The sequence below is a fragment of the Xiphophorus hellerii genome, chromosome 22 (assembly GCF_003331165.1).
Source record: "Xiphophorus hellerii strain 12219 chromosome 22, Xiphophorus_hellerii-4.1, whole genome shotgun sequence".
Lineage (NCBI taxonomy): Eukaryota > Metazoa > Chordata > Actinopteri > Cyprinodontiformes > Poeciliidae > Xiphophorus > Xiphophorus hellerii.
Window position 1 is genome coordinate 17,760,638 of NC_045693.1, and position 26,853 is coordinate 17,787,490.

Genomic DNA, 26,853 nt, shown 5'->3' on the forward strand with positions numbered 1-26,853 from the left:
CTGTGAGTTGGATAAGGATGTACAGAAAGACAAAAAAAAAAGAAGATAGGGGTCGACGAGGAGTGCGCAACAGCAAACATAAACAAAGACGCAGGAAGTGACTAAGAACCAGGAGCGTAACATGACACCCGACGAAAGCTCAGCGCGTCATCACCTCGATCTGTGAAACCCTTGTTTGCTCTGTTGTGTTGACATCACGCAGGCCCCAAATTAGTGGAGCAAACCTGTTCTTCACCTGTATTCACACACTGAACACATTGTCCTTTGTTTAATTATTATTTCCCCAAGGATAGGGAGATTGCCTGAGTTGCTCAATCGAGGTGATTGCTATACCTCAAAGATGAATGGCAAGCATTGTGTTTCATTTCTATTACATGATCTTTGCCAGTAACCAGAAGTGTGACACCTTCTAATGAAATGTTTACATAAGAGCTTGATTTTGATCATAACACTATCTATCCTATCTTTTTCATTTGTCAAAATAAAACACATTGCACTTGTGCGCTCTGGCTTTATTTCTTTAGACGTTTGATCTCCGATGGTTGACTTATGAATTTGTTACATGTTGGATGTCAGTCAGCAATGGTTGGCACCATTACCAGCACAACAACAACAGTCAAACATCACACCAATGAAGATAAAAGGTTTATTGTGAGTCCAAGATCATGAGGGGAGATAGAATGTTCTATTTAACAACTGCAATAAAAACAAATATCTGGATTTTATAATCCAGTAAGTGTTATCATGACAAGATTCTTGCAGAATGCCCATCTATCTAGATCAAAGTACAGTTTGTTTTAGTTTATGCATTCTTATAAGGTGATGTAATAAGAACACATATAATACGCACAAATATGTAAATACATGTGGAGTAGTAGGGAAATGCACATAAAGTTGAGTCATTTGTGTAGTATTTCTTCAAATGAATTGTGTATATACATATACAGTATATATATATATTTATATACATATCAGCATGGATTTCTATATGCAATGCGCCTGAGTTTGGCATGGTACCTATAGCTTCTGGAAAGTGGATTGCTTGTTGGAGTTGCATGTGGGAACTCTCGCGCTCTATCACTCTCAGTAGATCACCTATTCTGACATGCAAAATTAACCAACAAATATTTGTGGTAATGACTGTCAGTCTTTTCAAACAGACTGACAATCACACATCTATCTAAATAGCATATCTGCTATTTAGATAGATGTTTGTTGTAGCTCCAAATTGGACATGCATGGAAGGAGGTAAAATGCATGCCAGTAGATGAGCTGATTCATTCTTCTGGCATAAAAATATCAACTGTTGCTGTTTTCCACTGTGTGGGTGAATGCGCTATTTCCTAAATCGTTCACACCTCAATAAGCTTGTGGAGTTTGTGTTTATAAATGTGTAAAATGCTGCAAAGCAGCATGTAGCAACATGGCTCTGTGTGTGTGTGGTGCATTGTTGCTTTTTCCAAAGTCCACGAAATGTACCATAGCTATGTGTATAAAGTATACACACTCACAAACACACTTATAAATATATAAACACAGTCTGGCCGTCCTTCAGTTGGGGCACATGCCTGTGGCCTGACTTAGTCTGTGGCTGGTGTAATGATGACAGGCTCACAAGCACACAGATTCCAGGACCACCACACACATGACTTGGCTGGGCCTCCGTGTGGTATATTGTGCTGCTGACAATGCTCTAATTACTCTCAATTACTCTGAAGAATGGACATTAAATTTTTTAAATGGTTGTGTCTCAACAGTAATAAAACATACTTGTGTACAAGAGTAAAAATAGCAATACCACAATGTGAAAGTGCTCCATGAAAAGTTAATTGTAAATATTATCCGTGGTAGCTTTAATCATAATCTGCCTGAGCCCATACACTTTAATCATGAACAGTCATTACGGAGATAGAATGGCTCCTGGCATTATATGACAGTGTATGAAAGTCTACTATTTTCCAATTATTTATCATGCATTAAACCAATAGACTGGAATATTTCAATCCAGTTCCAGGGTTATAAGAAGTTAGTATCTTACTCTTTTTATCCTGTCATTTACTATAAATTTAGTTTAGTTTGTGTTGGAGGATGACCCAAGACAAATCAGGGCTTATGCAATCACTATTTTATGAGTCTTCAAATCACTGTGATGATATAAATACATATGAGTTAGCCTTGTAGACAGAGACTAACAGGTATTCTGAAAGATGTGAAGACCAAAGCCCTCTTCTACTGCCTCAAAACAACTCCATTGTTAAAAACATCATGGTGGTTTAAGTGAGTAGCATTTTATTGACCTTTAAACCATCAGCCTTTGTTGATTATTTACTGGGAACATGGAGGTGGTGTGCCACCAGTGATATTCCCATGTAAAAAACTGAGCATCAGCTGAGTTAAAAGTAGAGCAGTTTAGGAGGTTAAAAATGTGACCACAGTTTTGGTGAACAATATTCTAATGATTTTTACACTGCCTTATTTTTCCACTTACTCCAATTGGAAACTAAAGTATGTTTCAAGCAGGGCGATCATTGATGGTGCACTGCCTCCAGACTCTGTATACCATGTAAAAAAAAATCATAAATTTCTCTATATTTAAATTTTTGCATTGGATATTTACTCATAAACAGATGATTTGCATTGAATGGTAATTTACTTAGAAACAGATGTTTATAATGAAAATACAGGTAGGAACTAGTGCACCACTAATGAGCTTCCTGAGTGAAACATCCCGATTCAGAATGGATCATAAAAAGCATTTTCGGATAAACTTCGGATAAACTGTCAGAAACTGTCAACAAAGTAAAGAAGTATGACATGAAAAAATTTATAGTAGTGCTGAGTAGTGTTACGCCCTATCCTTTTTTTAATCAGGTCTATTCACTGAATAAATGCCTTACAAGTCCTGTCCTAAGTAAATCTTTCACACAGAAAAATCATTGGTGACAGACTTCCTCCTATTTCTATTATCTATGTGATTAATCATCGGAATCTGTGTAAAGTATACAAAAAACGAAACTTATTCTTGGCCTGTCTCAGAGTCCTTGTTAACTGCATATTCTGGTAACTTCTAATCTGGATTTATATTACATGATAGCAAGAGAGTTATCAGCGGCAGGTAATATTTGAACTGTTTACAGCCTTTAAATAGAATCTTACTGAACTAAATCTTTAACATGTAAATTTGGTGAGTTTGGGGGAGAGCATAGAAATAATGACCAGTTCTTATATTGTATAGCTCTTTAATAACAGAGTAATACCGCTCTAGTTTTGTTTGCAAAACTTAACATCTGTGTCTACATGATTCCAAACAGATAGAGGTCATCTGCCACACTCAGATATCAACAGAGTCTCACGTTTCTTTTGATCTGACAAGAAAATCAAGCAAAAAGTACAGTCATTTTCTCACCATCTTCTAATCTAAACAGGCCTAATTACAGGCACCCATGTGAATTTGAGAGGTTTTATAGCCTATATATTAGAGCACACAGATTGCACAACATGTCAGGAAGCAGGCTGTGCTGTGCAACTCGAGAGATTACAGAGATTGAGAGGCAAGATCCTTTTTGGGGTTGCATCACACAAAAAATGTAAGTGTTGTTCTGCACTTTAGTTCATGAATGCTGGTGCAGATTGAGAAAGATGAAGTAATTAGAGGCTTTAAACCAGATAGGCAACTATCTGTTCTGCTACATATAAATAAGTCATAATTAGAAACTAGCCAACACCAAAGGTTTAGGTTACAAACACTCACTGCAACACACATACTTTGTTATTACCACTTTGGTGTTAACATTTGATATGACCACATCCTGTCCTGTGCTCTCCCTGTGATGTAGCCTTCACAAATCACACTTACAATTCAGTTGTGTTAAAATGAACAACTTATTCTCCTGCTGTTACTAATTTTTGGATGATTTAAGGAGATATTCAGTGCATATTTTTGACAGATGTTATGAATGGGGAGTAGGTCTTGTTCAAACATTTAAAGGAGTCATGTAAATGCCTTTTTAGGAACTTTTCAGATAATCTTTTCTTTATATGGCAAATGGAAATAGGAAGAACTGTGCCAGCAATTATTCTCTTGCATGATACACTGAGAATCACATTTGACTCTGTCAGAAGAGTTAGGCATAATACAAATCAGCAAATTGACAATAATTTAACCTACTATAATATGTTTGCATAATACACTGCTTTTCTTTAATACTAGGAAATTACTCTGATTAAAAACACTTTGCTGTTTTGTTTTCAGTAAGCGTTTTATTTTTAAGGATCAATGGTGGTGAACTTCCTTCTTCCTCCATTTCCTGTGTAAATAATTATAGGCTTCTCTCTAAATCCCTGGCAAAAGTGACAACTGATTTAAGGCACGTAAAATGTCATTTGGATAAAACACAGTGATGTTTCTAAGACTGAAGTTGTTTCTAAAGAGCTTAAGTGCACTTTGGTCTAGGTCGCCCTCTGACAGACTGTGGGATTCCCTTTAAGACACTCTAATCGGTATTTATAGTCTCAGAATAGCTTGAAGTTTCATAAAATTGTATTATCAGAAAGCAGCATAAAGTTTTGGAGATCAGATTTGATCTGAAACATCAACTAATTTTGATTTGCTTTCAATAAAAACGCCATTAGGGCTTGACATTGTACTTAAACCAACCCTTCTTATTTCACAAATTTTTACTTTCCACAATATAGTAACTATTTTACTGTAAACACATCTTTCCTGCACAGGCAACAGTTAATCCCAATAAATTTTGGGCTAAATCTGTTCTGCAATAAGTTTTATGAAATGATGGACAGCAAGAGTGAGGTTATCATGAGACATTTAATAATAAAACAAATATTCACATTTTCTTTACATAGTTTCATATAAAACAATATATTTTAATATATTTATATGTCACATATTTACAAAACATGCAGCACCATGTCTTTTATAATACTGGTGTTGACTTAATTCAATGAGACAAATAAGTGCCACTTACAGGATATTATTTACACTACAGTAATTTACTGCAATAACAGTGGCTCAAAGTTCCATAAAAGAGAAACAAAAGCAGCTCTGCCACTGACGACACAAATCGATTCCCCAAATCCTTCTGGAATGTCACTTCCTGATTTCAGATTCTTCACCTGATGGTGGGGAATCGGAGATGCTGGTCTCACAATGTTGTGTCCCTGCGGGTGTCTCGTTTTTCCAGGATTCATGTCCATCCTTCCGGGTGATGTGTTGGTGTCAGCAAATTTAGTGGGAAAGAATGTCTCAGGTGTAGAGTGTTTTGTGTGTGTGCGCGTGCATATGAGTGTGTGTCAGCATCTTTGGTAAACACAAGATTGGAAGTGGAGGATTTGTCAGTGTCTGCAGAGTCTGCACTGATTTATCGATGTGTGTCTTTGTGTGTGAGTTTTTATGCCCCTGTATGCGCCTGTGTGGTTGTGTCAGCGTCTCTGACAGGTGTGTAAGTTCCGGGCTGCAGTCCTGCTGACACCGTGGTCTCGGCTGACACCGTGGTCTCGGTTGACTCCGTGGTCTCGGCTGACTCCGTGGTCTCGCTCTCCTTTCTCTGCCCGGCACACCAGGCCCTCGCCGCAGTCGCAGCGCTGGAACAGCTCCAAGCCATGATTGCCTTTCCTGCGGTGGCGAGTGCACACCTGGCCCTCTGTCAGCACAGGCTTGCAGATGCGGGACCAAAAGTGCCTGGCACAGCACAGACCCTCGGAGCAGTCTGTGGATCTCAGACATGCATCACCCTCTTGGCCTGGAGACAGGGATAGAATTGACATTTGTCACATATAACACGTCTGAAAACATTTTGTTGACTCTGTGACACGAGGCCGGTTATATCTGACAGGTAACACACCTTTGACAGTGTTCGGTTGGAAGCCAGAGGCTGTGGGTGTCCTCTTTCCTTGATGCTCCATGGTGTTGTTGTGTTTATTCCAGCCAGTGGTGACAGATAAGTCTGAGCTGTGAATGTCATTCACCTGACAAACACCTTTAAGAGGACAGCAAATAAGAGTGTTAAAGAACTGTTTGCGACAGAAGATGACAAATGGAAAGTTTGAATGATAAACATGTAAAGTAAGCACAGAGAAAACTCAAACTACGTGAATCAGATGAATCACAGAAATGATCACATCTCTGATGTCTGCTCACCATTGATGCAGCGGTTTCCTGCGCAACACATGGAATCCCTCACACAGCGCTTCCGGCACTTACGGCACGGGAGACAAACACCCCGGGCGTCGTTGCAGAATTCATCACCTCCGCAATCTTCGTCATCTGTGCAAGCACCTGACTGCTGCAGCATAAAAAAAAAAAAGTTAATTAAAAAAGCCGAACATGTTTATGTTTTTACGCATGGTTTTGACTTTTACTCATACTAGAGTTAGTTTACCTGCAAGGTGTCAGAGGGTAATTTGTGTCCCATGCCACCAGGCGGTGAGGTGCGCGGACTTGGACTGACTGTGTCTGCACCTTTCCCCGCACCGGGTAAGGTTTTAATCGCGTTGGAATTCATCAGGACTGCTCCCGCGTAAACGTCTCCACAGTATCCAAACAGAAAGAGCTGCACAGCCAAAATATGGTGCGCAAGGGGCATCTGCATGATTCTTCTCTTCAATTCTTTAACAAACATAGAGAAAGAACGAAAAAAAAAAGATATCCCTTATGTTATGCTGAATAGCAAAAAGTGACAAAGTCCAAAACGGCGTGGGTATCCCAAAGTTTCCTTTGATCAAATCTAGATAAAATCTGATCTAGTTTCGGCACGATGCTCGGATGCCTCCTGACTCAGAAAAGTCCTGGGGTGATCTCTTTATACATGTAGACCTGTTTGTCTTCCCGCCCCTCGCTGTGCACAACAAAGGCGGAGGGGGAGGAATTTCAAACAGAGCCACACTGTACGGAAATAGCCATCCTTTGCACAGGACTACATTTCGTGGTGTTTGTGGAAAGATAATGACCCGCAGAGTCTGTCTGAATACCCATCAGCGGCGCGCAGGGGACATTCAGCAACACCCCTAGATTCCACAAGACATGATCAGACTTTAGAGTCATCAACAAAATCTCTATTGGATATCTCATCTATTTGTCTTTTAAATACACAAACTGAACAACATTTTTAAGTTTTCGCTGGTATTATCCGTCCTCTTTGCAAATACAGCATCAAATATGCACGTTTAAATTTTCTATACTTTTATAGATTGTTGAGATTCTAAAAAAAAATCACCTTTCAGTTCGTAAAATTGTAAGCATTTTCTTAAAATAAAAATTTAAAACCAACAAACAAAAAAACTTTCATCTATCATTTCAATAGCAGCCACAAGCAATCTTCATGACGGTGCAAAATACCGGCACATTTGATTCTTCCAGCCTCTTTCACATCCAAGATAACTCTAAAGTACCCTTTGGCACTTTCAGGACCAAAGTGACTGAAGTTACTTTGGTCGATTAACCACTTCATTTGATCCTTCTGATTTGCCAAAAGGTGGCAATTATCCACCAAAGTGTGCTTGATTACACCAGCGGCGGACATCAATGTGTTTAGGATATGCGAGGCATTATGGGGTGTGAATAGTTTGCCGAATTAACGGACTTCCGTAGGGGAGGCCTTCAAGGAGTGACTGGCACTTTGAGATTAAAGGCGACTCTGATCTGCCCCATGACCTGTTGGGCTCCAGCATCGCGACAGATGTCAATGAAGAGAGGATTTGTGTTCAGCAATATACAAAACACGGACGGACGTACGGGCAGACAGACAGATATGCTCTTGAATGTCACCTGCTGGTCAATTTCGATAAGAATGTGTCTGAGCGAACCAATCGGATTGCGTGGGGGTGCATGCGTTTGTGTGAGCACACATGGTCGTCCTTGGACATCTGACAAACACGCAGTACTTTGCGCGTCTGAATTGGTGCATATCTTTTGAAGTGGCGCTTTTATCTCCACCTTACTAAATGTCAGAGCAGGTAAGGTGGAGGTCCTTTGATGCAGTAGATCCCCTTTGATCTCCTATATGTCACCCTGTTGTTATGACCGAAGCCAGTTCCCTGCCCCCCAAACGGATTTCTGTTGTGCGAAAAACATCGAGCTGAATCATTTCCATTTCCCTCTAAAGTGCATGTCATTAACTCCAGGACTGATTATTACAGTTCGCAGAAGACCCTGGCTCTTCACCTAAAGGAAATTTTTCTAGCCAGGCGCTCCCTCAAGTGGCAGCTTCGGCAAACTGCAACTGACTGGTAGTTGGTTTACTCTTTTCAATCAACCACTCAACCAGAATGTTTTTATATAGTACCATATGTTTTAAACAAATGACCAAATGTCCCATGCACCACAAACTGTGAATGCCCAGGTTTTGATTTCTTTCTTTCAATCTCCCTTGTCCCCTGTTCATTTTTCCTGCTTCTAAGGTATCAACTTTAAGGACAAAATGTTGGCTCTGAATTATACCCCACCAACTGAAAGGTTTCATGATGATATTAAGCACTTGCATCCACTTCTTTGTCTTGTTCTTATCCCTAATCAGTTAAGACAAAAACTACAACAGACAAGCATGACTCAAAAGCATTGAGTTTTTTTTACTTTCTCTCTATATATTTTTAAAAAATCTGACACATGGCACTCTGCAAAAGTAAATAACAGGAAAAAATAACACAGGGCTGATGAAAGGCATTTGAGAACAAAAATAAAAGTCCTTGAGATTGGAGAGGACAAACATAAGGCTTTGTGATAAACATAAACAAAAGCATACATAAAATCTTTATTTACACAAATAACATCCCCATTCTTTTTCACCACCCAAGAAATAATGATTAAATGACCTTGACTTTTATTAGGAAAGCCAGATATTTCAGTTCTAATAAACAACAAACTGCAGGTTGAAATTGTGTGTTACACATTGAAAACTGCAAATCATTCTTGCCTTCTCTGATTGTTAAGATTTCATGGCTGTAACAAGTGATGGGTGGACCTTCTGGATTATAATTAATGCTCACTGGTGTCTCATATCAGGCCATAAGTGATTGATTTCTTCATTTCACAGAAGATCACAGAAGAAGAGAAAAGCATGTCATTGCAGCCAAGTCAGGTAATTTTTTTTAAATTAGTGTCTTCATAAAAGAAATTAAATATCATAAACAGGAAACGTTTTTCATTTATCAACTGTAAGCCTTAAAACAATTGGATTCTCTCCTTGGGTATTAAGCGTTTTTTTTTTTATAACAAAGGGTGAAACATAGCAGTCTAAGAGGACATATGTTTCTGAGGTGTATATGTGTTCATGCAGCATTGAAAAGGTCACGTGATGTTTATTTTATATGCCATTGACTTAAGGCACTTACAATCTGTTTGACTTTAAATTCAGTTGTTTTCTTAGTGTGGAGAGGTGAAGCTTGTTGGGTGACCAATGAGGGATTGTGACAGCTGTGTGTTCATAAAATGAGGGTTTTTTTCTTCTTCTTTTGCAATTAGTTTTCAGAACAAATATGAATAGGTTTGTTCACATATTTGAAAAAGATGTGTAAAAAGCCATAAAATATATGTATTTCCTATTACAGAAGCATAATTTTACAATATAAAAATTCCAAAAAAATTCTACTTTTAATTTGATCGGTGGGAAGTCCATGTTAGGAAGTACTTGCTTTTGAAGAAATGACAGTAGGCACAGATGTCTGTAATGCTAAAAGTCTTCTAGAAGAAAAGATAAATATAACTTAAAAAAATAAACTCATACTTTTATTTTTCAGTTGATCATGATATATACAACCTTATAACTCATAAACCATAACGTTTTGTGTGAAAAAATATAGTACACAAACCCACTAGAGAACTTGAGGGTCCCTGGTCTATATTGCCACAGTAAAGAGTAAGCACATAGATGAAAGAGACAAAGTTCACCTGTTAGTGAATTGCTACAAAGAGCCCCATATTTGGGACCTTGGGTAATATTGTCTTGGACATTAAGATTCGGTATTGCATGAACAAACATTTTGAATGGGTTTAGTGTGAAACAACAAATGAATATGAAGAAAAACACATCAGACCCACTGTAAAGTATGGTGGCAGATATGTTAAATTGTGGACCTGTTTGATTTTTAGAGAGCACAGCATAACCAACTCTGAAATTCCAGGATATTTTAAATAAGCCTCTGGTGGACTCTGCAGGAAACGGAAATAGATTTTATTTGTATATTTTAGAAGGCAATGCAAGTGGCAACCACAGAAATAATTCCCAGACAAAATGTACCATCTTCCATTGCTAACACAATCTCCAAACCTGAACTTTATAGAAAAATTTGGGGATGAGCTGAAGAGAAGAAGGCATAAGAGAGGATCCAGAACTCTAGACAATCAAGACATATTGTGCAAAGAAGAAACTCTATCCTTGGGAAATGTTATTAGATAAGTCCAACTATTGTCTCATTTAATAAAGCGATTTTGTATAATGCATTGGTAGCTGGAGTGCAAACAGTTGTGTTTAAAACAACTAACTCTTAATGGTTTTTATACTGGCTAAATGAAGTCAAATTAAAAGTTTACTTTTTTGTAATTTTTTTAAAAACTAAAATAAATGATGAATTTATTTTAAGGCATTTACACATCTTTGTCAAGAGTGCCAACAAAAGTATCTGGTTCACTATTGTTGAATTGCCCTTAAAGGCATTATGAAGCTGGCTGAAAGAGAAAGTTTGGAGAGATGGTTAAATTCGGGTAAGGAGAGATTGTCAAATTTGACTCATTTTAGTTAAAATTACAGTTAGCACAATGTAACATGGTGTCAAGATTTTCAGTCAAGTTTGAAAACTTACACAAGTCTCCATTTCTCTAAAGCATGACATCAATTACATCACAAAGTAATCTGGCACAACAAAAGAGGGCGAAAGAATCACAGTACAAAACAATAAACAGTACTGTCATCTCAACATTGCTGATCATAATTCACCAACAGCACCAAAGACACTGAAACCAGGTTCACAGTTATTTCAGAGCTGTACAAGAGCAAACGGGGAACATCGGGATTTGGTGAGCGGCGATAAGGATTTTAATGGATTTAAAAACAAAAAGAAGAATGTAATCTTGAAGCACAATAAAACGGCGACAAAGAATTTGACTCATACTAAGGTTTAAAACAGACTTCAGTTAATTTTCTTAAGTGCATAATGACACACTGCTTCATGGAGATGCTAGCCGAGCTGTCATGTGTGCAGATGTGTTTGATTCATTAAGCTTTAAGCAGGGCACTTAAAGAGTTATGACTCTTTCCACTGAATGCACAGTGTTTGTGCTTTTCAAGGTAGATAAAACTCATAGGAAGCGTACTAAGCGTTTTGTTTATGTTCATGTATGACAATGTAACGGGTATATTCAAACACTATGTGCCACACATAGCTTAATGTTATGCAGGTATGCTAAATAAGAAGAGAATCGTTGACATTCAGGTTAGTCTTGAGCACTTGATAACCGGAAACTATAGTGTGTACATCTGTGGAAAGTATCATAGATTGTTGCAAGTAGCTGCGTGTCACAAACCAGGCAGCAGCTGCAGTAACATTATAACCTATCCCAAAGTCCAGCGAACAGTTCTGCAGAGACAGACTTTGTAAATAAAATTGACAAAAGTTGCTCTATTTCTGAGCAACTTTCCCTGTTTTCACCCTCCTGTTAACCCTAGAATTCAAACTTAGTTAAGTTGTCACACATTCATACATCCAATAAACACCTTCCCCTGTTACAGGGGAAAACCTGGCTCCAGTATCAGGCTATGTTGTATGTGTGTGTAAATGTCTGAGTACCCCTGTGCTTTCTTTACCTATAAACTTGAGTATAAGACAACACTGAGGAAGTGCTACAGCAGTCCCAATATAAATGCTTTATCCAGAGCCACAGTGAAATAAAGGCATATCGGTGACCCAGAGGGTTTGCCATCCATCATCATTTCCATATCTTCTCTTTCATTTTTAATGCAGTTCCTTTTTCTACAAACAACTCTGAGTTGTCCTCTGAGTTGGCTTCCAAGCCATTAAAAGCCTACAAAAGAAGAGTTTCTTTTGGTTTTAAGTGGAGAGAGGTGAACTTCAAAAGTCAACATCCCAGCCAGAGGTGTCGTCAGGAGGCGGGTCCTCGTTGTCCTCAGGGAAGCTGTCGAAGTTACTTGTGTCGACTGCTGATGTGACCTTATCAGGACAGAAGAACAAAAAGCATTTCATATAAAAGCAACAACACGTTTAGCAGATTTTGATTATATGAGGCTGTGTAAGACGACAAGCGAGGAAAATGCTTTAATGAGAATTAATGTCAGCAGTGTGCACTCACATTAGGGATAATAGGAGGCGTCAATGTCCCCTTTTTCAAACCTTCCCAATTAAAGCCCTCAAACCATCTGAAAGAAAATCAGCAAGAAGCTATCATAAAAGAGAACAACAGAAACTGCAAATGGAAGTCCATTATGAAAGTTTGCTTACTTGTGCTTTTGGATGTCTTTGACACCATTTTTCAAGTTTCCAAGTCTTTCACAAGGATTATCCCTAAAGTGAAAACAGGTAAAGATTAAGCATTTAAACTAAATAATCAGACAAGAGAGTCTGGAGGCACAGACTCTTACCTGCATAGCTTTTTGATTAGGTTGGCAGCGTTTTTGGTGATTTTCTTTGGAAATTCAATCATATCGATGCCTCTCAGGATAATGTTGTAGGTTTTCATTGGATCAGGGCCAGAGAAAGGTGGACTGTATAACAGAGGCCATCATTAGTGTTGGGTAAAAAGAAGTACATCAAAATAAGCAGTTTTTTTAAACTCCAAATTAAAGTTTTTGTCTTTACATAAATAGTTTCCAACATAATTTTGCATAGAAATCTACAGTCATTTAATCTACAGCCTTTCAATAAATTAGAATATGCATTTCTATGAGGCTCGCCAGATTAAAGATATCAAATCACAATTTTTAAGCAGATATCCAGCATACATTTCATTTTGCCATACTTCTATTTTACTTCTATTTTCAAAATTGGTTTCTTTATTGGTCTGATGTAATATTTTAATTTTAAATGTTTTCATTAGCTGTAAGTGTAACAATTAACAGAAATAATGGCCCATAAAAAATCTGTCTGTGTTCATACATTGTGTCACAGTTAGTGAATTTAGTTACTGAAATAAAGTAATATTCAATAATATTCAACTTTGTTGGACATGACTGTATATTACCCCAGGGAACAGTGTAGAATCGTCTGTTGATTGGAATGAGCAGATTTTTAGTTTACTCTGACCAATAATTGGCAAACCAAAAAAATAAAAAGTTCCATTTTAATTTTGATTAATGAGCACAGCATAAACTAGGCATCTCCATCAGCTCTGGCTACCCACAACTGTCCTACACATGGAACTTTATTTTGTTTATAATCAATAGTACTAAACTTGTTAAATGTACTAACAGGCTAATGAGAGTTTAGCCTGTTAACTGTCTTTGTTTTAACTTTAAATAGTGATTTTTCTCTTGCATGCTTGACGTGTCGTTGCCTCTACGTCTATCATAAATAAATAATTCATATTATGATTTTGTTAACTAGAGTTTTTAAAGAAATATCAAAGTCAGCTAAAATTGGCATTAAGCAGGGCAAAGCTTCACAAAATCTGCAGAAATATCTGTATGACCAAAACATGACAAACATGACCAGGCTTGTATGTACCTGCCAGTCAAGAGCTCAAACATCAGGATTCCAAGAGACCAGTAGTCGGCCGAAATGTCATGGCCTTTGTTCAGAATAATCTCCGGTGCTACGTACTCCGGTGTCCCGCAGAAGGTCCAGGTTTTCTTCCCAAACCCAATTTTTTTGGCAAAGCCAAAGTCCACCTAAGGAGAAGATGAAAAAGTTATAATTTGCAACTAGTTTTATAACTAGATTTGATCAGAGTAAATAATATTTATTGCCAGGTATTCCGAAGCAGTATCGTTGATACTTTTCACATCATTAAAACAAAGCAACATGGGGCTTTTTTGTGCATACAGTGTTAGTATCTTTCTAAGATCCTAATATTTATTAGAGTAATCTGATGGAAACTTCACAAATTTATTAAACCCACATTTCATCTTATTCAATTTTGTGGTCATTTTCCACTTTAAGAGAAGGTCCATATTTCTTTCTATATTTATTTGGAAGAACTTGATATTTCTCCAGTTCATATAACATACCTGTTTAAAAAAGAGACAATGTTATAGCTAAAATGGGCAGACATTAAATATTGATTTCTTACCAGTTTGGCATAACCCCTGTGGTCCAATATAAGATTCTCTGGCTTCAGGTCTCTGTAGATGATTCCTTTGGAATGCAGATAAGCAAAAGCTTCCACTACACAAGCTGTGTAAAACCTGGTGGTTGAGTCCTCAAAAGAACCCCTAAGAAAACAGCAAGACAACAAAGCTAAATGGTGATCGACATAATGAGAAAAGGTTTGCAAACAAAATCCCTGTTGCACAATTTAAAAAAAAACTAAGGGTTTCTAAACATTGCATTTTGTCACTGATTCTGTGTTCATGTATGATCCAACTAAACTACTTGGATGGGGTGTAAAGGTTCTCACCGGTCCCGAAGTATGGTCCACAGTTCCCCGCCTAAACATGCTTCCATCAACATGTAGAGGTATTTGCTGTCTTTGAATGTTCTATACAGTCTGGAAAATATAATAAAACAGTTGATATCTACAATATTAAGAAATATCCAATTTACAATTAGCAATCCAGTTCTACTGCGCTAGGATGACATATTTTCATGTTAGTTTTAATTGCATTTTGTTATGGATGTTCTGAAATGAAAATACAATATACTCTATATATAATCTATGATGGCCCTCAAATGGTCAAATGATTATTAGCTCAATTTATCAGAAAGCATTTCAGAGTGAGTGATTCATCATCATCACAGACATTTGCATAGAATAAGTATTGCAATTAAAATGGCATTGTTGCAACATGGGAGTAGCCCTTATGTCAATTGAGTGGCAGTGGCACCAGTCTGCAGTACGTGAGTGTTACAGTTGAATGCTAATTCTACAGAAGGTTTTCACAAACCCAAAAAAGTCCTTAGCTACTATAGAATATTTGTAAAAAGGAAATGTTGTTTATTTACCTAAGACATTGCATTTTCCAGTGCCACTAAAATACAGTAAAGATGTCCAATTGTATAAAGAACAAGTGAGTACTGAACCATCGATTGGTAGCACAGCTCTACTGATCCAACATTTCAAACTCTTCCCCACTTTTATGAAGAGCCAACACGGGTCAAACTAGGCATTTCTAAACCTGAACCTCTGTAGCAACAACATGCTTAGTGGCTTCCTCAGAGTTTTGTACTCAAACAAATACATCTCTAGCTACAAGTAAACAAAGGTCAGATCTCAATGGCAAATCAAACTTATGTGTTTTTTAATAATCTACTTCGCCTTAAAAAGGTTGCTCATGTTATACCTGACAATAAAGTCAGAGTGAGCCTCTTGCATAATGAGCTTCTCAGATCGAATGTGCTCCTGCTGTCTTGTGTCAACAATGTGTCGTTTCTTCAAGATCTTCATGGCAAAAGTCTTGTTCTCATCACTCTTTAGCTGAACCTGTGGCCAAAAGAATTGAGTAACGGTTAATTATTTTTGTTAGTATGGATGTCCATCCTTTATGTTCACACTACAACGCACTGTTCCATACCAGCTCAACACGTCCGAAGCCCCCGACCCCTAGGGTGTCTATGATGTTGAAGTCAGCCAGATTGAGATTGAAGAAAAATGCATTTTCTGCTTCATACCTGTTGCGGCAGAAAAAAGGGGAGGAAAGAAAACATTGGAGAAGGATTAGAGACAAGTTGAAGGATGAAAGAACATATAATCCACTATCAACAACCTGAGGAAAAAAATATCCGTTTCTCCCTGAGCTAATTTGTTTGCAAATCTTAGAGGATTAGAATCACAGTAATCTATCAAGGATGTTATTGAGGATGTGGAGTGGATAAATACTAACACATGAACAGGATGTGTTTGAGCTTAGTCCTCTGGCAAATTGCTTCAACCTCCGCTTGAACACAGACTAAGTGTCCCCAGCCCGTCCCCATTCTCTACAGGAAAGAACAAACTGGAATATGTGTCGCACAAGCCTCCCGATTCTCATTTAGCACTGGAGACATACTTTGGCTCCGCCACTGGACATCACAATATGCCACTGATGACCCGAACATGCTGGCAGCAGAGATTGTTTCCACGTGTCTGAGCCTTATCCCCCAAACGCTCCCTGTCTTCTCAGGCTATAGTTTGATCCAGACAGAGTTTCATCAGCTCAGTTTCTGGATCAGTGAGCATAGGACATATCTGAGCCTGGACTGGCCTCCTGGGTCACTCAGAGCAGACTATCACTTCAGTGTCAGGTTTTAATTTATTTAGTTTTTGTTTGTTTGTTTGACCATAAAACAGCCTGACAGTTTGTGATTGATGAGGATTAAAAAGTACCCACTAGGAAGATTTTATTGGATTGCTCAGACAGGCTCTTTTGTGGAGCTGTAAAGACTAGCAATACTGTTTACTTAAGAGTGACTTTATTGAAAGCAGATATTTAAAATGTACGTACATTGTGGTATCACGTGTTAGCAGGCAGTTAAGCATGATGTTTCTCAGAAAACATACCAGGTTACCAGGAGACTCGCGTTGTATTTGTGTCTATGTATGCACTATTACTATCGTGTGACATTCCCCTGTGAGCCTTCTGCCCCTTCCTCCCCTCATCTAGGGTGTCCCAGATAACACTGCAAGTCAAAAGAAATATTGCATCTGTAAGAGAAGGAAACGACTTGGAGTAAATTACAGCACCTTGAAAAACTACTCATATCATTGAATTTTTTTAAGTTTTATTGTGTATTATCCCAAAAATCTTTGTATTTTATCAGGATTTTATGAGAGAACAATACACAAAGCATAACTGCTAAATGGAAGGAAAATAATACATAGTTTTCTTGTACGAATTTGTGCCTTCATAGCATGTCCATCTAGGTCAATGCATTAGATCCACCTTAAGCCACCGTGGCAAGCCTATTGGGTTATCTGGAAATATACCATCATCGTCCAGATGTATGGTTTCTACAGATTTCATCAAAGTTTCTTTCAGGATTGGCCTGTATTGAATTTCAGCCATTTTCCCACAACTTTAGCCAGTTATCCTACTCCTGCTGAAGAAAAGCACCTCCACAGCATGATGCTGCTATCACCACGATTCACTAGGTGACATCAAGGAAACTGGATTTTATTTGGGGGTATAAGATCATAGGGGTACAAGTACAAGTAGATGCCACAATTAGGCTTTTTTTTGTAAACATGTTTTAACCCAATAAATACCATTGTATCCCATTCCATTCTATTCTATTCTACAGTTATGCACTACTTTGTCTTGGTCTATCACATAAAAACACTACTGTAACACATGGATGAAATGTGACAGAATATATTAAAAAAATGGTAAGGATGAAAATGCCTGACATAAAATTTACAGATTTGGGAGATCCTAGTTGTACTTCATAAATATATTGGGGATGAGTCCTGTAAAAGACAAAAAATGTATGTTCTTTTAAGGCAGAAGGGTATTAAAAACTTAAGATTTTTGAAAATCCAAAGCATTTACTGGTAATAGCATTATTTGTCCAGCAGATAGCAGCACTTCTACTTATGAATTCACAGAACAAGAGCCTGAAGGAAAAAAGAAATAATGCAACTCAAAACTCAACCATAAAAATAACTACATGTAATCACTTCTTCACAAAAAAATATTTGTCCATTGTAGCCTTTTTGAGTGAGTGCAGTTAATTTCCTTTTTTTTTTAATTAATAGACTATTCATTAATCATTAGTCTCCCACTCTGCATATATATTAAATTCTTAAAAGGCTTTCCATAAAAGGAGATACAACCACACATGAACTGTTTGTTGTGCAAAACCAAGGCAGCATATCTCTTAAATAAACATACAGAACTGCTAAATTCCGGAAATTGCATTTGTGAGTAAACCCCATGGGGCTAGAACAGCACCACAACCTAAAATAAAATTAAAGACAAACACAAAGCTCAGTGGGATCAAGACCTATCAAGTAATCCTGGTTACTGTCACAGTTTAAAGGCCCATTACGTGAAACAAAAACAACATGTTACTTATTAATGTTACCTGGAAAGTCCATTACTGAAACCCTTTGTACTGTAATACTAAGGGTTTCATTACAGGTCAAGTGGGACCCTAGAGGGCGATAATCTGTATTACTGAATGGATGAGGTCATAAAGATGACGTAATCCCCATGGTGTGTTGGTGAGAGGATTGTTATGTGTAATGTGTGTGTGGGCGTGTGCGAGCAGGGGTGTGTGTGTGTGTGCCATTATTATCCTTATTTATTTTGTTCTTGAACTTTTTGGACCAGCCTAACAGGAAAAAGAGCAAGAAGAAAGCAGTCTGACCTTAAAGCTTAAATGCCAGTTTTGGTTAAAACTATATACTGTTCACTGAACTATAATGGTTGCACAGCTGACAGAGGCAGGGCTGAGTCATGTGCTTTCATATACACAGATCAAAAGTACTTTTACCACTTGAACCTGACTCCATTTTATAACAACAACCCTCTGTATAATTTTTGGGGAGTTTACATGATAAAGCAACACAAAGTAGTCAATAACTGAGAAGTGGAAGGAAACAAATCTTTTACAACAATGCTTTAAAAAGTAAAAATCTGTGATGTGTAGCTTGTACGTATTCCCTCAGTCAACACTTTGTAGAGCCATCTTCCTCTGACAGCCTTAGAGAAGTAGAAACAAGAGGTTTTTGCCTGTTATTTAATGTAAAGCAGCCCAGGCTTAGTTGGACTGGATGGAGAGCATCTGTAAACAACGGTTTTAAAAGAGTGTCACAGATCTCTGATGGATTAGAGCTTGATCAGGCATTTCTAACATAGAAAAATGTTTTAATCTGAACAAGTCCATTTGGCTGTATGTCTATGGTTGTTATCAAGCCTTTCGTAGCTTCGAATAGTTCTTCCTTCAAGATGGGCCGGTATATATATCTCCGTCCAGGTTCCTATTTATTTTAACCAGCTTCCCCATCACTTTCTAAATAAAGCGGCTCAACGGCCAGATGCTGCAACCACTGTTTTCCTCAACCGCTGTTTTTCAGTTTAAGTAAATTCAGAATTAAAGGTTTAATTCTAGAATAGAAAAAATGTTACAGTCTCTTTTTCTTGCATTGACAAGGCAGTCAACAGCAGAGATGACGGGGATGTATGCACAGTTTCACCCTACCTTCAGATAAACCAGTTTTTATGCTCGTAGAAATAGCGGAGTAAAAAGTTAAAAACAATCTACTTTATTTTGTGAACACGTAGCTTCTCCCCGTAACAGAAGAATGAGTTCAATCGAAAACAATATCAGCAGGTGGCACATAGCAGGGAGGTAGTCTTTGAAGAAAAGACTTGTCAGCCTCACAGAGAGCAGAGGCAGGTTGCGGTACAGTACTGCCGATATGTGCCGATTCTCTGTGACCAATTAGAGGCAGTTTCAGTCACCGTGGGACCTTGAGTCAGGCATGTTCACAAAGACACAAATATTCTCTGCCGGGGAGGGAGCGCCAGCAAGACAGGAGACGGCACGGGGCAGGGAGAGCAGCCTTAATCAGGGTAAAACGCTCTTTGATGCGACAGATCTGAGGGAGGCACGGGAGCAATTGATTCTATTTTAGGGTGAAGTTCTGAAAAGGAATCATGATCCAAATCATACCAAAGAATAGTATGCTACTGATTTGAACAGAACCAAGCATGTTTCTCTGAAGAGGGAAGGACAGAAAGAATGGGGTCAGCAATGTGCACAATGGGGTTTTTGTTATTCTCACTTCAGCTGGCAGAGACATTGGGGTACCTGGCCAGTATTAAACACCGCAATTAATCCACTGGACCCTGTTTAACAGCCATTCTCTTTTCTCATTGCCCTTATCTAGACTCAGTAACTGTTGCCTTTTACTGCTATTGGCTGACTAGATATTACCAACGTTCGAAGGATGAATCCCATTCCCAGCAGTCGTCTAGACCCAAACGTAAGTTTTGTCTGGTGACAGGTGAACTTCTGTCCCCGTCTCAAGTCTGTTGTAGCCTTAAAGATTTTTTATCTTTAGGATTGTCATTTAGTTTACTCAGCTACCGGCTAACTGTAACCCTCCTCCCTGTCCCTGATGAAAAAAAGGTGTCTCTTTACAGCATGACGTAGTCAGTACTATATTTTTCTGTACGGAAGGTGTGAATAGGGAGATTTGTACTGTTAGTTTTCTGCAAAGTGTAATATTTCATTTGGCTTTCAGAAAGCATAAACACAAATTTGAACAAAGAGCTCCCTTCATAAGTGCTAATGGAAAAGCACGAACACAGTATCACTCAGAAAATGCAAACACCAAAATAGTACACATAAAATCGCACATTAAATAGACCTGTATTTAATGGTCTACTGCCGTAGCATTTTTCTTGTGGAATAATAATTATTGTGCATGATCAGGTTGGATGTGCTGGAAAGTGAGGTTTGAAAAATTTGCTTAGTGTTTGTTCTGCAGTTCTCTTCTCCAACATTATGGTGAGCTAATGAAAAAGCAATTTTCTGCTGCTGTTCTCGTCCAGGAGGAGTACACGCTGCAAGTCAATGACTGTATGCAATGGCCTGTGTTTCCTTTGATAGACATTCTTTAAGCTACTTTGAATAATGAACTGTGCTTTCTGTACTATTTGATAACTAGAATCAGTTGGAAAATATCTATAGTTGAATTGAAATTATATTTTCTTTCTCGAGACAACAAGAAAGAATTGGCGCTATATGAATAAAATTGAATTGAATGAATAATGCCACACAGGTGCAATAGAATTAGAAAAAAACACCCTATTGGAGTTAATTCATATAAATGTATTTGTATCAGAATCTCAAAGTGGAACCATGTTGAAATTGCTCTGTTTTATTAAGTTTGTTTTGAGCCCAGATGGGACTGAAACTTGCATATAATTTTTAAAGATAAGATTGAACAGATCAAAAAATGTTGATTTCTAAAAGCCTGAAAAATGAGAATGGTACACATTTTGTTTTAAATAGTATCCTAAGGTAATAGAACCTGTGAGGACACACTAAACACAAAGTGGCTTCTTGATAAGTAGAGCTAGAAACCATTTCATGACTGCTTGCGTATTTAATTTTTTATTTTGTTATTTTTACAATGAAAATAAATACATAATAGTGTCCTCTGAAATAGAAGTAAATGCTTCACTATGTGGTTTTACTTTCTAGTCTCCTCTTGCTATTTATTATGGCTAAAGGTACAATTATAAACAGGTCCACTTGTGGCACATATCTTAAGAAAATAGCATGGCGTTGGCAGCCAAGATGTGCTGTAATTAATACAATAAATTTCTGCATACAAATTAGACATATTTGACTTACTTGGCTTTGGCATCGGCGTCCTCATGGCCTTTATTAGAAACATCTTCCAAACCTCCAATCAAGTGCTTGAATGAACTGGAACAGTAACAATAAATGTTAAAATAGCTCTGAGCAAACTTTTTCTGACACAAATTTTGCTACAAGAAATCACTGCCTATTCAGGATAAATTATTCAAGAAAACTCTCTTTAAAATGCATATGATATTTTAAAAGCTTCTGGTTACAGGGAGCAGTAAGGTGCAGTTTGTACTCTGCAAGTGATCTGCGAGCAGAAAATGACCAGACAGCCATAAAAAATACTGCCAGTTACTATTAAAAATTCATTAGCCTGCTTTTAGAGACGATCCTCTAAAAAAAAAAAATCACAGCAGGGAAGGTTTATCTATGCCACAGAAGTAAAAAGAAACCCTTGCGACAGCAGATGGTGAGTGAGTGGGAAGTTTAAGACCAAAAGTAGAGAGCACATAAATGTTTCACTGATTAAATTACAGAATTAAAATATATTCTGTTCTGTGGAGTGATAAGAAAGCCACTGGGCAATTTATAAATCATCATGAGGTTTAAAGTCCCAGTTGTTAGTTTGAACATTTTTTGTTTATAAAGATTGCATATGCAAATGTAGCTAAAAGAAAAAATTTATTTATTTTTTAACATCCTATGAGAATAAATTCAGCAGTGGATTTGACTCGGAAAATGAATGTCCTGTCATGCTTGTAAAATAAATCTGACACACTTACACTTAAAGCAAGTTACTTTTAGATTTTCCTTTAAATTATCATTAACGATTATAGTAAAAAACATCTAAACAAGGCAGTTTTCATGTGATGCTCAAGACCAACCCTCCTGTTGCCTGACTCTTTTTAAGAGAAGCTTTTGCTTAAATACTTGGCTGATCGAGTTTTGCTTTCCAGGGAGTCAGCGGCTCCCTGCCACTTGTTTTTATTACGTCTCTTTCCCACAGCTACCGCTGTTATCTTTGTTTTGCCACTTAAGCTGAGCTGCTTTCATTTTAAAGCATCCATGGGTGCTCGGAAAATGAATAAAAGTGTGCAGAATAACAAAGATTGAAAAACAATTATCCTGCACCAAAACTGGCCTAGCTGTTTGACACAGGCATTAGTCTGGCTTTGTGAGCTGTGAAAGCATTAGCTGCCTGTGTGACAGGCAGCAGCAATCACCCATGCTGGATGACTCCCTTACTATGTGCCTGTTTTCTGAGGCCAGCTGAATGTATTGGGTAAGATGACTCCAACTTACTCTGCTTTTCTATTCTGAACAATATCAAGAGGCCAAATAATACAAAAAAATCACCCTTATTTCCTTTCATAGCAGAAGTAAAACTAAAAATAACTACAATTGTCTAGCTTTCCTGTCTTAAGTCATTGAAATGTCACTAGAAAATGTCCTTCCTTTTAGGTCTATTTGCAGTTACAGAGCAACAGAAATCGCCGAAGAAAGCAAAGTAAAACACAGTCAAGTTCACAATTTTTGGCTGTAGATGTATTATAAATGAACATTACTAAAAAATGAGTAAATAATTGTATTGGAAAACAAAAATAGAGAAAAAATATTCTAATTTGCAAACACTTTTACTAGCAGAAGATGTGAAATATTACCACTATTACCTATACAAAGTAATCAAACCAAGAAAGTAAATATATTTACATAAAAAGTTCTGATGTAAATGCATTAAATTTAAGGACATTGATATGATTTTATTCATCACAGCAACTAATAACTTCCACTTTTTAAATGATATAATTAAATCAATTAACTTTTCAATGATATTCAAGTTTTTTTTAGCTGCACCTGTGTTTTGTTTCTTGACATGTATCTCAAATCATTTTGGCTAAGGTGAGGACCTTTAATGTTAGGGGTACAGAAAGGATCTCAAAAAGTTATGGGATGCAATGATTTGACCTTAGCGGGAGTAGCAGCAGAATTTAGGAACCAGCTTGCGATGCAATTAATTCCCTTTTCTTTTAAGTGCCCAACAGTGCAAAACAAAATAAATTTTGCTACTTACTCTCGATCGATAACCAAACAGGTGACTGCCTCTGCTGCGATGACATTAGCTGTTCTTATGTCCTCCCTGGAGAAAATAAAACAAAGAAAGAAGAATTAGCCTTTTTGAAACAGTGGTGCAAATAAAAATCAGCAATGTCATTATTAAAGTTCTCTGTTTTTATCATTAAAAGCTTTGTTACAACTGTGGGAGTGGACACAGTTCACAATTATTGTCCAATTTAGCTATATTCCCTCTAATTTAATGTGGCACGCGATAAAAGCATAATTTGCAACAGACATCCCACATCCCTGCAGGACTGGCATTACTCTTTATCATATTTGACACCGAGTTCATCTTCCTCTTCAGATGAGTCGCCCCAGTCACATGAATCTTCCGAGTCCGAATTCCAAGAATCCATCTTTCCCTCTGGAATATTTTCAGTGCATGAAGAACCACAACAATATGTTCTAAGTTAGAAGCAGAACTGAGCCAGAGGGAGCCTTCCAACAGAAGACATCTGTGGTCTTTCATCAAAAAAATTCAGTCCAGTTGAAGAGCAGTCAGTTCTGTTATAAAGAGTAGAAATGCAAAAAAAGGGGAAATTCAGATATTGTCCCATAAGCAGAAAACAGAATTCCCTATCTTTTCCAAAAGAAGAAAAATAAAATGGTTTATTTAAGGTCATTGGTATGGTTTAATTTCCAGCAAATCCAAACTAGAACACATGTTGGTCCTGATTGTGTGGGAGCAAATTCAATTTCGCTGAAGCGCTACCAGTAACTGGCAATCATTGTCTCTGTTTGCTGTGAAGTCCCAGAGATAGAGCGACCTATTTCAATGAACAGAGGTGACAATCCCTCTTCATGCCATCTCTACTGCCTCTGCTTTCCCTAGTCCAAACACACTCATAGGCACGGCCACCCACACCTCACCCCTCGCCCCCAAACACATAAACTCTGCCTCAGTCTTTCTGCTGACCCCGTTGAAAAAAGGTCACAGCTGGTGAGGGGAACAGAGTTTGAAATGTGAGGACGACAGTGAAGAACAGAGAAAGAGGAGAGGTTGGCAGCTTTTGACAGGGGGTAAAGGATATATCAACAGATGACCACGCACACTCTCCAGCTAGCATAATGCCTACTCTGGTATATTCACCCCCGGTAAGCTACTGTGACCTGCATCCATGATCTTAGCATAATACTCAGCATAATACTCGGTTTCCTCACCTGTAACACAATTTAAATTACTGTGAAAAAAACAAAAAGGGTGACTGGAAATGCAAAATTGGGACGGCTGCAAACAGTGAATAAAACTGTCATCCTGTAGCTAGCATTTTTTTTTTTATTTAACTTTCTGAACAATGTAACATGGCCTGAGATTTATTAAATAACAAAACTAAACACGTAAATATAAAAGGTTACTTATCACTTGTCCCTGCAGGTTTTGGTTGCTTCTTAAGATAATGAGAATATTCATATCTCTGTGATGTGCACAGTGTATATGTTACTATACAGTGCAGGTGGCAGGCTATGCTCAAGTTGGTGTCTGATTCATATAAAATTACTTGGTGCAAAATCAAAGGGCATCTTTAACAATTTCTAAATTATCTGAACTACATTTCTGAATGTGAGAAATAAATGGAGGATCTATCTTGTCCACTATTCATGTAGAACCCACCACTGGTAAAATCCCTTTTTTTGAAATTCCAACATATTGATACAAAATTCAATTTACCACTCACTCACATACAAGCACACACACGCACACGCCAACACACACTTTACATGTTTTTGCTTGTCATAATGAGCAACGGTTCCACCCACGATTGGTTATGCAAATTACTTGTCTTCAGAAAGTGAACCATGGGGACAGAACAAAACAACGTAGCACATAGGGCTGTCTTGAAATTGTGTTCATGCGGGCATGAAACATTCTGAGGAGACCAAGAGAGGTTCATATTACCAGGAGATTTTTACACCTGTCCCCTGCTGCTCAACTGCAGCTGAGGAAAACAACACTGGATCGCCCTGGCACTGATGCTGGCAATGTTCTTTATGAAATATAATCCCGAAACAATATCTGTCACCGTGACTCATTTGTACACTACTGAGTCTAAGTCAACCTCGATGGCTTTGAACCCGTTCATTGAAATGCCCTGGGAAGGTGACGAACACATTTGTACAAGAACCCAGTACGTTAAAAACAGCTGCGTGCTGAATCTGAAATGCCCTTTGGAGTCATACAGAAGCTTGTGGTGTGGATTTCCACACATGGCTGCAATGAACATGATAATTGGAAAGTGATCTGCTGTCCTGAAACCAGGGTTGTGAAAACAGTGCACACACACACACACAGACCGTAGAGTGGAAAGTGTATATCTGGTCTTAAGTGAGGCAAAAAAGAAAAAGAAGATAAGTTGATTGAAGAAGATATGTGGTTATTTTCCAAAATATGTACTTTTGCAAGCAAAATGAATAAAACCAGCAGAAAACAAGATTTTTATGTATTATTGGATTTTATCTCTAACAATTATGTCTACATAGAGATAATCTGTAAATATAAAAAATTGTGACTGCAGAAATGATTAGAGCTGCAACATTCTGACAAATATTTGCATCAGACCTTCGTTCTTTACTCATTTTCACTGTAGCTACATAAGAAACTTTCAATTTTAGTCGCATCTGGGAGGTCATCTTGTTTTGTATTGTATTTTAAAGTTGCACTGTGGACTGTAGCTTCATGCACTTTATGCATGTTAACATTCTGCATATGTATAACTTTAAACAATGCTACATTCACTCAGTACACGTATGCAAAAATGGAAGAGTCCTACCTAAAATTAAAAGGTACATGTTTTTGAACCATTACGCCCCTTGTAAAAATCACATTCTGCATAAATAAAACCTTTTTTCTGGCATACAGAAATAACTCTAAATATGTTGAGTTCAAAGCTGTTTATTTCAAATCTTTTATTAGATTCCAACATTAGATGAAAACATTAATGACTCACTCTCTGTTCAAAACTGTATTTCAGCAGAAAAAGCATTTATAGACCGATTCCAAACTGAACTGTAGATTTCTGAATATAATTCCAATGTTAGTGTCATACGGTAAACATTCCTGTGCAGTGTGTGTTAACATGTTGCAGAGGCATGCACTGCAAACAACAGCTATGTAAGCAAATGTCTACAGGACTTTAAAAATATTTGGTATGTTTTAGACAAATGTTTAACAACCAGGGATTACATACAAGGACATAAAACAGGAATGTAAATATAAAGCATGAACAGCAGAAGATAGGAATGTGATTTATAAGATGGGAAGAGTTGGAGTGAAAGGAATGAGATAATTCTATACAGCTGTGCTAACATCTTTGATCAATG

At 37.6% G+C, this 26,853-nt stretch overlaps 2 protein-coding genes across 5 annotated transcripts in view; both read right to left on the reverse strand.

The window, feature by feature from the left end:
- Positions 1–4,900: 4,900 nt before the first annotated feature.
- LOC116712598 (dickkopf-related protein 1-like) lies at positions 4,901–6,933 on the reverse strand. 2 transcript variants are annotated; one of them, XM_032552406.1, is made up of 4 exons: positions 6,399–6,933; positions 6,158–6,302; positions 5,862–5,996; positions 4,901–5,759 (listed from the first exon to the last, which is right to left on the reverse strand). In XM_032552406.1, exons 1-4 carry the CDS (start codon positions 6,636–6,638, stop codon positions 5,440–5,442), a joined length of 840 nt encoding a protein of 279 aa, XP_032408297.1. In that variant the 5' UTR covers positions 6,639–6,933; the 3' UTR covers positions 4,901–5,439. The 2 variants fall into 2 exon arrangements, with proteins under 2 accessions (XP_032408297.1, XP_032408298.1); XM_032552407.1 differs by having other exon boundaries at positions 6,158–6,299; positions 6,399–6,932.
- Positions 6,934–8,735: 1,802 nt separating this feature from the next.
- The window catches only part of LOC116713518 (cGMP-dependent protein kinase 1), a 100,843-nt gene continuing 82,725 nt past the window's right edge, over positions 8,736–26,853 (reverse strand). For 2 of the 3 annotated variants that reach the window (XM_032553696.1, XM_032553695.1), the window contains exons 8-18: positions 23,492–23,557; positions 21,466–21,540; positions 15,693–15,789; positions 15,462–15,601; positions 14,579–14,668; positions 14,252–14,393; positions 13,687–13,850; positions 12,606–12,728; positions 12,466–12,528; positions 12,317–12,383; positions 8,736–12,177 (exon numbers count right to left, since the gene is read on the reverse strand). In XM_032553696.1, coding sequence (XP_032409587.1) covers positions 12,079–12,177; positions 12,317–12,383; positions 12,466–12,528; positions 12,606–12,728; positions 13,687–13,850; positions 14,252–14,393; positions 14,579–14,668; positions 15,462–15,601; positions 15,693–15,789; positions 21,466–21,540; positions 23,492–23,557 — 1,126 coding nt within the window. In that variant the 3' untranslated portion in view covers positions 8,736–12,078. Of the gene's footprint in view, positions 12,178–12,316; positions 12,384–12,465; positions 12,529–12,605; positions 12,729–13,686; positions 13,851–14,251; positions 14,394–14,578; positions 14,669–15,461; positions 15,602–15,692; positions 15,790–21,465; positions 21,541–23,491; positions 23,558–23,799; positions 24,368–26,853 lie in introns of those variants that run through there. The other variant, XM_032553697.1, reaches the window with a different exon arrangement.